Source organism: Fukomys damarensis, unplaced genomic scaffold (genome assembly GCF_012274545.1).
Source record: "Fukomys damarensis isolate Sample0158 unplaced genomic scaffold, DMR_v1.0_HiC HiC_scaffold_10, whole genome shotgun sequence".
Classification (NCBI taxonomy): Eukaryota; Metazoa; Chordata; class Mammalia; order Rodentia; family Bathyergidae; genus Fukomys; species Fukomys damarensis.
The window spans coordinates 39,417,046-39,426,689 of record NW_022900922.1 but is presented as its reverse complement, the minus strand read 5'-3'; the positions used below and the strand labels follow the sequence as shown (position 1 = coordinate 39,426,689).

The 9,644-nt window shown below is 52.5% G+C and overlaps 1 protein-coding gene across 1 annotated transcript in view; it reads left to right on the top strand.

The window, feature by feature from the left end:
• Positions 1 to 9,535, top strand: part of LOC104870639 (zinc finger protein RFP) — a 20,233-nt gene extending 10,698 nt beyond the window's left edge. The window contains exons 4-10 of the mRNA XM_033761797.1: positions 521 to 616; positions 2,145 to 2,375; positions 4,886 to 4,908; positions 5,762 to 5,877; positions 6,018 to 6,050; positions 7,088 to 7,114; positions 8,940 to 9,535. Coding sequence (XP_033617688.1) covers positions 521 to 616; positions 2,145 to 2,375; positions 4,886 to 4,908; positions 5,762 to 5,877; positions 6,018 to 6,050; positions 7,088 to 7,114; positions 8,940 to 9,535 — 1,122 coding nt within the window. The remainder of the gene's footprint in view (positions 1 to 520; positions 617 to 2,144; positions 2,376 to 4,885; positions 4,909 to 5,761; positions 5,878 to 6,017; positions 6,051 to 7,087; positions 7,115 to 8,939) is intronic.
• The last annotated feature ends 109 nt before the right edge of the window (positions 9,536 to 9,644 follow it).

The window sequence follows — 9,644 nt, the reverse complement described above, 5'->3', positions numbered from 1 at the left end:
CCCTGAGAACGGCGGCCGGAAGACCGGGTCGGGCCGGGCCCTGACAACGGACACAGGGGCGCGACCCGAGCTGAAACAAAGTATCAGCAGCAAAGAGTTGCAAGAGGCGGTGCAGCTAGTACCGGACGCTGCGCGGGCTGTTTGGAGGGCTGCAGGTGCAGACGCACAACGATGTCCTTGTCTGAGTGTGACTGCACGCATGCGTGGTTAGGGAACATCTGTGGCGCTTTCAGCTCCGCCGCTTCCCTCGCGGACGACTCTGGTGGGCTGGGAAGGGGCATCACCCATGTCACTCGGGGACAGTGAGAGGAGATGTTAGGTCTCAGCTGAGCTTGTCTCCAAGGCCGGCCACTTTCCCCACTCTTCGGGGACAGGTGGGTGACTTACTGCGGAAGAGGAGAGTTTTGGTGCTGTGGTCGGCGGTGGTTTGAAGCTCAATGTCGGGACTTGGGGCAGGGATCCTTGTGGTAAGGATGCAGCTGTGTGCACGGCTGCTCAGCGGTTGTGCCTGCTTTCCCAGGAACAAATCCAGAGCCAGTTGGACCACCTGAGAAGAGTGAAGGACCTGAAGAAGAGGCGCCGGGCGCAGGGCGAACAGGCCCGGGCCGAACTCTTGGTAAGGACTTCACCCGTGTCCCTTCTGCGTGGGGCGACCAGAGCAGTGCCTGGGCTCTGGTCTTCATGCTTTCTTCCTGGTGAGTGGGGCTGATGTGCTGATTCTGGGAGAGGAGTTTGGGAACCACAGAGCTTTTTATGCACTTATATAGTCACTAAGTGCCTAAAACGTTTTTGGACAACAAAACATTACAGATCTTTCCCTTTGAGGTGTTTGCTTCTGAAAAGCAAGCCTCTGGCAAGTATGTGTGAGACAAGGCCACAAAGGACCTCTGCACAGGGAGCCTGTGCTGTCCTCAAGTAGAGAGGCCTCAGGAGCACCAGGCGCCACCTCTGTGTTCAGATGGAGGCGTAATGCCACCGCCACACCTCGGTTTCCTCATCTGTGTAGTGGGGTGGGTGGGACAGGGCTCCCACCAGGCTGGAACTGCCCTTTTCTTCCGGTGAGGAACAGAGTGAGGGCAAGACCGGAGCGGGGCTGCCTTATGTTTCATGATGGGAGGCAGTCACATGTTGGGGTGCCCATAGCACCCCTTTGAAGAAACTCTTAGTTGATCATTAGGGCTACTGTCAGCTTTAGTTTCTAAGATTGCCTCTGTGGCCCATATCTCAGGAAGACTCAGCACTGAGAAAGGAGAGAACTGGCAAGGACCTAGAACCCAGGCAGGCACACAGCATGGCTGCAGGCGGGAAGGAGGAGTAAGGTCTTGGATCAAGTTGTCACCGGGTCTGAGGGCCTGGGAGTGAAGCAGCTTTTGTGGCAGTGTCGCAGCTGCTGGTCTGCTCTGTGTCAAGCACGACAGTGAAGGACAGGGTTGGGTTCCAGAAACACCTTCTCTTGCTTTGCTGGTCCTGTACTTAGAACACAACCTAAAGGTGTCCTGACAGTGGACTGAGGTGAGGAGGAAGGACAGAGCTGCAGCCAACATTCAGCCTGAGAGCCGTGGGGCCACACCCCTGCTGTGGGCTGCTGTGTAGGCCCGGGTAGCTGAGTACCTGGGATGCAGCTTGGCCCTATCACCTTTGTGTGACAGCCCTGCATGCCTCAGGTGGTGAAGTTTTTCTCCTTGGCCTGCTGATGTGGTGTGGTCCGGTCTTTGCCTTCAGTGGTCTTTGTCCCCCAAAACCATGTCCTGAGCCTCATGCCCAGCCCTCTTGTGTCATTTGTTCTGAGCTGGATCTTGCTGTCTTACCCAAGCTGGCCCTGAAGTCATGGTTCTGCCTCAGCCTCCTGAGCAGCTGGGCTGATGCCGGCATGCGACTCATCTCCTGTTCTCGCTGTAAGATGCTATATGGACTCCACTTCTGTGTGGGCTCCCCCAGCCACCACCCATTGCCCTCTGGTGACTGTGACACATGCACTGGACTCCCAGTCAGTCTTGTCATGACCAGGATGACTCAGCCCCAGCATCCTGCACTCAGGGAGAGGACTGGGATGGTGAGCGGTGCAGGGTGTGCTCAGTCCTCAAGCAGGACGTGAGGGCCTAGGGTGATACTGTTCCCTTCCCCGCTGTGGCTCTCACTGGTAGAGCCTCACACAGATGGAGAGGGAGAAGATCGTGTGGGAGTTCGAGCAGCTGTACCACTCCCTGAAGGAGCAGGAGTACCGGCTGCTAGCACGGCTGGAGGAGCTGGACCTGGCCATCTACAACAGCATCAATGGCGCCATTGCACAGTTCTCCTGCAACATCTCGCACCTCAGCAGCCTGATCGCACAGCTGGAGGAGAAGCAGCGGCAGCCCACCAGGGAGCTGCTGCAGGTGAGGCAGGCGTCTGGGCCTCTGTGGGTGGGGTGGCTGCCCTCAGCACCAGGCATGTTGGGCAGAAGCACTGAATGCCAAGGCCAGCACAGTGCGGACCATTGGGGCACACACAGTCCAATGGAGAGGGCAAAGGTAGGCCCAGCCTTCTCACTGGTGTGGAGCTGTGCCCATTCAGGGAGGTGGTGTCTGTCACTGCTTCTCCAGCCACAGCAGCCTTGGGTGTTGAGACCAACTGTGGCCCACAGAGCCGCACTCCTCACCGCTGGCCTTGGAGATGCACGCAGACCCCTACAATAGGGCAGAAAAGCTGAGCGCTGACACTCGCCAATTTTCATTCGCTCACTGAGGATGGCTGACTAGAGAGGCAGAGTGACCAGGAGGGAAAGGTTTGGGAAGGGGAACACAGGGCTCACATGCCTGGTGCCTTGTGCTTTTGTGTCCAGCACCGTGATCTCTGGGGAGCCGCTGCCGTGGAGGCTTGGGCAGTGAGGAGTTGGGGGCTCTGGGGCCTGAGCAGTGCAGCTGTGGGAGAGGTCATCAGGAATGGTGCAGGAGGAGAGAGCATTCAGGTGGGGAGGACTGGGGTCTTCCATGGAGCGTTCACAGATGCCAGCTGAGTCTAGTTCCGAAGGTGGAAGTGAGGGGAGGGTCTAGCTGATCAGGTCTGTAAGCTGCTGGCCCCTCAGAGGCTGCTCCTGAGCAGGCCCTGGGAGCAGGAGATGACTGGAGCAGTGTGCAGGTCACCGCAGAGGCCGCTGTGTGAGAGGGTTGTGACTGCAGGCTGGGGAAGAAGCCGTGGCACTGCTCGCCCTGGGGCTGTTTAAGTAGAACCATTCTGCCCTGTTGGGACTTTCTTGACTCTTGCTTTCTCTGATTTTGGCTGCTATGGTACAAACCCTGAGAAAGCAGTTTTTTGCATGATAGGCTTGAGGGTTTTTTCTTTTATGAGACAGGATCTCATGATGTATGCCAGGCTGGCCTTGAACTCACCAGAGTCCTCCTGCCTCAGCCTCCCAAGTGCTGGGTTTACAGGTCTGCACCACCATGCCTAGCGTTAGTACATGTTTGTGATGTGTCGTGAATGCAGTACATTTATTGTGTGGGGTAGGTACATCCACAGATCACATCTCAGTCCTTTATTTCCTCTTCCCCTCCCCTCCCTTCCCTCCCTTCCCTCTCCCTCCATCTCTAGGTCCCCTTCCTATCTCCAAAAGCTCTATTTCCTGGTTCCTATTGTCTTTTGTTTTTCTTTTTAAATTGTTTATACTTTGGATTTCTCATATGAGGGAAACCATGTGGTAGTCAACCTTCTGTGCCTGATTTATATCTCTTAGCATTATGGATCAGGTGCATCCATTTCTTACAAATAATTAAAATTTATCCTTTTTTTTTCTTTTTTTTTTTAAAAAGCTGAATAGTTAGGACTCCATTGTGTATAGATGCCACATTTTCTTTAAGTAGATTTTTAATGCTTTTTTTCAGTGCTGACCATTGAACCCAGGGCCTGAAGCATGCTAGGCAAGCACTGTACCACTGAACCACACCCTGGACTAATGCTAGATCTTAAGGGGAGAGGAGCATCTGGTGAGAATTGAAGTATCACAGATTGCTTACTAACCACAGAAGGGAAACAGCAACCATGCAGTAATCAACACCAGTATCACCATGAAGGGACGAGCAGTTGGGCACCTCTGGAGGGACGCAGCATGCACTGTCAGAGATGTCACAATCTGAATGTATTTGTTTATTCATTTTAAAATTAGGGTGGGGGGTGTCAAGACAGGGTCCCATCATATACATCAGGTTGGCCTTGAATTCACTATGTAGTTCATAATGGCCTCAGCCACGCAAGTGCTGGGATTACGCTCAGTGGTACAACCTGAGTATAGTCTTGAGGAAAACTGCAGTGAGCAAAATTCTGTAAGATAACTGGCATGTGTCAAACAATATCGGTGCCAGAAAAGACACCAGGGCAGAGGAACGGTTCTAGTGGTGGCTGAGCCCATGAGGGACCCTGCTTCTTACATGGAGAGGATGTGGCAGCTGAGAAGACCAGTCATTACTAAGACAGCTGCTCAGATTGGAACGGGCTGTGTGGATGCACACACGTCGCTGCTCCGTGTCCTGACCTGGGCCCCTGTGATGCACTTGTCCTTGCGAGCTGTAGGGACACATGGATAGGTGGTGGGAACAGAAGCCTCGGTTAGTTCTGAATATGCCACAGTAGATCAAGTGAACCGTTAAAGGTAACCCAGAGTTCTGTATATGAACCAGCTAGTCTGTGATCTGAAATTATTTCACAATGAAAGGCAGGCAGATAGGCAGTTGAGGTCTAAGAGAAGGAAGTCAAGTTAGTAAGAAAATCTCAGCTTCCTCCACCTGGTCTTTGGGTCCTGGAAACTGAGTCATGTTCCAGTGGTTCTTGCCTCTGGGAAAACTGAACATCTGTGAGAGGAACTCAAGTTATTAATGAATTCTCATGGCCGCCTTTCTCCTTTCTCTTGTAGGACATTGGGGACACGCTGAGCAGGTACAATTTTCTCCCTCTAGTATTAAATTAAGCACACAAGAACTGTCTCACTCACCTTTGTCATCCCTGGAAGGAGCCCAGGCTGAGCTGGCCTCTTCCTGGACTCATACCTAGCCCGGAGGAGTCCCTGGTATACAGAGAGTAAAGGAACCTCAGCTCCACTCATAAACAAAGTGAATCATGGACAGGCTATAGGGTAGGGTGGGGCTTACTAGAGAGAGGTTCAGGGCTAGTGGCTAGTAGCACAAAACCTGGGAAGATACTGGATAGGCAGTAAAAAGTCTGCCATAGACCTTAGACAGGTGAGGGGGTGGGTGTTGAATTCAGAGTGCCAGTCTGTCTGAGGTATCATTCTCCATATGGGGAATCTGAAGAGTGTGGACAGTTGCCCACCATAAATAATCAAGGACTGTGTCATGGAACTTAATGATTTCTGATAAGGTCAGCCTCATAATTCAATTTAGTTCAGTAAATAACCCCATTACTACCCCATGAGCCCAGGGCCTTCACCCTGAGCTGCATTCCCAGCACTTTTTAAGACGGGATTTCACTAAGCTGCCCAGGTGGGACTTAAACTTGTGGTCCTCCTGATTCAGCCTCTTAGAGTACACTAAACCTTTTTGAAAACTTGCTGTTTGAGAACCTATGAGTTGGGTGCCTTGGGGGAAATGAAAATGTGTATATTAAGTCCCTTGTTCTGGTTTAAAGAATCACAGTCTAGGTGAAGAAACTGCCAGCTGTAGTAGCAGGTTCAGAGTGTCTGCTAGTGTCGGAAAATTTATCCAAGGCCTGTCCTGGCTCATGGAAGGTGTTGCAATTCAGGGAAGGATTCACATGTGTTCTTTAAATGTAGGGCTGAAAGGATCAGGATCCCTGAACCTTGGATCACACCTCCAGATCTGCAAGAGAAAATCCACATATTTGCCCAAAAATGCCTGTTCTTAACAGAGAGTCTGAAGCAGTTCACAGGTAATAAATCCAAGGGGAGGGATCATGAGGTAAAGTGGGTTTTTATTCTAAATGTCCTCGGCTTGCCTGAGGGATGTATATTGTTCAGCACTGGTGCACAGATGTGGGATGCAGCTGAATATCTTCTTTTCTCTCCTTAGAAAAAATGCAGTCAGATATGGAGAAAATTCAAGGTAAATTGCCCTCCTGACTGGCTTTGAGGTTGGATTTTCCTGGGAGGAGCAGCATCTGTCTTAACAGAGTGGGATAGAGATGGTGACCTGGCTGGCAGCTTCCCTGAGGCTTCCCACCCTCATTCACTTTCCCAGTTAACAGCTCCTGTTCTCACATGAGGTCCATCAAGTGTCCACCCAGCTCTTAGCCTTCCTGCTGGAGGAGAAAAGAAGCAGTGTAAAGATCAGTCCAGAGTTAGGTCGCTTAACCAGGGACAGGAATGAGCAGAGGAGTGCTGGAGTGGCGTGTGCAGAAGGCTGACCGGTCCCCCACACTGTGGACATGCACATCACCCAGCAGCGCTGCCAGAGTCGCAGGCCTCAGTGAAGGGGCTGCATTGTTAGAGATGACACTTACCGCACAGAGGTTATAAGGTTAATTTTAGGACAGAGCCTGATACCTTATACCTGTCATTAATATTTTCTAGGCGTCTAGGGGAGGCTTTTCCAAGTCCAGATTTCCCTCCTAGACTGCCTCCTCTCAGGACTGGCTGTTTTGTTTGCCAAGTCTTCGTTTCTGTGGTCTTCTCAGCTCTTTGTGTGTTTTGGCACCTAGCTCTTCCCCTGGAGACACACGCCCTCTGTGGTCCACACAAGGAGCGACTCCCCACAGCGCGGGTAACACCGGAAGTGCCTGATTCTGATGTGGCTTTCCTAGTTGGCTCTCGTTTGCTTCAACTACTCATTTTTGCCACTTACAAGCCTCCATGGAAACACATGACAGTGCTTTGTGTGTCGGAGTAGCAGTAGCTGTCATTGCTGCCACCAGCCGTAGGACAGAGTGTCCTACCCAGAGCTCCTGACCCCTCTTCCGTGAAGTCCTGGGCTGGACGTGGGGATTGTGCACTGTGTGAAGGAGACAGCGCTTGGATGCCTGGGCTCTGGGGTCTCCAATGGAGACCACTGCTTCACAGTGACCAACAAGTGTGCTCTCAGCCACAGACTTCCCGGAAACGCTCATGGCCTTTGGTAACTTCTTATCTCTTTTGTTCTTTCAGAATTGAGAGAGGCTCAGTTATACTCAGGTAAGTGATGGAAGATAAAACCCTACTGGGGAAAGGAATAAAAACCCTTGTGAACTCAACTGCTATTGTGAATGATTGGGGGCTGAGCCTCAGCGTTTTCGTCAGGTGGCCTATGTGAGGATGGCATAGACATCGGTCTGCTGTCTCAGGGTTTATACCCATGCTGCCTCAGGCTGCAGCCACAGGAAGAATCAGTCAGGGCTCACAGCGGAACAGTGCCAACTGCTGTTCCCCAGCAGAAGACTGGGCCCTCTGTGGCCCCCAGTCAGGGGTTCACATGTCCACATGTCCCTGTGCCACTACACCCTTTGCCTTATGAGTGGGAGAGGCTAGGTAAGTGCCCATCCAAGAGGTGCCCCGGCCTGCACTGTGACACCCTGTCACCATGGCCACCACCATGTGATGTGTCCCACAGAGGACCTGGGCTACATGAGTCTTCACTCCCTGGTCCCCATGGCCACCATCCATGTTCATCCCCTCAGCAAAGGTGTGGGAGTGCTGTGCTTGTGTCCTACACTAACAAACGAGCGGACAGGGTGAAGAGCGCTTGCCTATGCTCAAGACCTAGGTTTTTGGTTTGTTTTTTGGTTCCAGGGATTGAACTCGGATCCTTGTGCTTGTGAGGCAGGTGGCAGAACCACTGAGCTAAATCCCTGGCCCATGGAGACCTAGGTTTGATTCCCAGAGCCACAAGGGAAAGAAATGGTCCTGCCTATGGGATTTCGAGGGAAACAACATGGGAAAGGCGGAGGCCAGGTTGAGGTAGAACTGAGTGGTCAGCACGTGTGCTTAGTATGTGTGCAGGGCACTGGGTTCAGTCCCTATTCTGAGCAGACTATTGAACCAAGAATCAAAGGTCCTGGAGTTCTTGGTCACCTTTACCTGTTGCTGGGTGTGGACCATTTTCAGGAATCACTTGGCCTCACTGCATTTTGGTCCCTGAGGTAAAAGTTAAGAATCTGAGCAGTCTAAAGAGCTCAGAGAGTACATGTGAGTGCTCTTCAAGCAGAAAGGTACTGCGTGATTGTGGAGGCAATAAGAGGAGTAGAAGTGTTGTGGTGGTACCTGCCTGTCATCCTAGCTCTAGGACAGACTGAGGCAGGAGGATCTCAACTTTGAGCCTAGTCTGGGACATTCAAGACCCTCTCTCAAAAAAATAAATAGCTGGGGATGTAGCTCAGAGCCAGGCATCTGGGTTTAACCCTGAGTACTAGAAAAAAAGTTGTGGACTGGCTAAGAAAAACTGGAAGATAAGGACCTTCGAAGAGGAATAGCATTGGACGTTCAGAGTGATGATCTCACTGAATGAATGGAAGAGTGATCTGAAGGGCAGGCCAGATAGTGCAGGTCTAAGTCCCTCTCCCCAAGTCCAAATTCCCAAGGCTCTGAAGGCCAAAGTTTTTTTATTATTTTATGGCAGCAAATTGAATTTGTGCAAAGCTGTTCTAGCTTTGTCCTGCAGGATGTTAATATTCTGTGTTGCATGCAGCTCTGTTCATCTCTGATCACAGGGTGCCGTGGCAGACCCAGCCTGTCCACAAATCTAACTCTGAATCTGTGATGCTCTTTTAGGCCCCTGAGACACATGTTAAGGGATTGTGGGCAGGCAAGGAAACCTCACATTCAGTTTATCGTGGATGTTGTGACCCAGGAGACAGAAAGGGAATGGGCTATGATTTTAGCACTTTTACTGTATTGTCAGAGCAGCCCCAACAGTAATTTTGCAGATTTGAGTCCTGCGATGTTTCATTGTGATGTGAATGCAGTGGGATGGGGGTGGTGTCCTCGGGGTCCCTGCCTTGGCTGACCTTCCTCTGTCCTGCAGTCGACGTGACCCTGGACCCGGACACGGCCTACCCCAGCCTGATCCTGTCCGACAACCTGCGGCAAGTGCGGTACAGTTACTTGCAGCAGGACCTACCTGACAACCCCGAGCGCTTCAACCTGTTCCCCTGCGTCCTGGGCTCCCCCTGCTTCATCGCCGGGCGCCACTACTGGGAGGTGGAGGTGGGGGACAAGGCCAAGTGGACCATCGGCGTCTGCGAAGACTCAGTGTGCAGGAAGGGCGGCGTAACCTCAGCTCCCCAGAATGGGTTCTGGGCCGTGTCGCTGTGGTATGGGAAGGAGTACTGGGCCCTCACCTCCCCCATGACTGCACTGCCCCTGCGGACCCCGCTGCAGCGGGTGGGCATCTTCTTGGACTATGATGCTGGGGAGGTGTCCTTCTATAACGTGACCGAGAGGTGCCACACCTTCACCTTCTCCCACGCCACCTTCTGCGGGCCAGTGCGGCCCTACTTCAGCCTGAGCTACTCAGGCGGGAAGAGCGCAGCTCCTCTCATCATCTGCCCCATGAGTGGCATCGATGGCTTTTCTGGCCATGTCGGGAGTGATGGTCGCTCCATGGAGACCTCCCCCTGAGGAGCAGAACTCAGGCAGGCAGCTGGGGTCCTGCCCCGCCGAGTGTTGCCTCTGTCCATCGGAGGTGGATGTGCACACTGTCCCTGCCCTCACCAAGGGACATGGATAT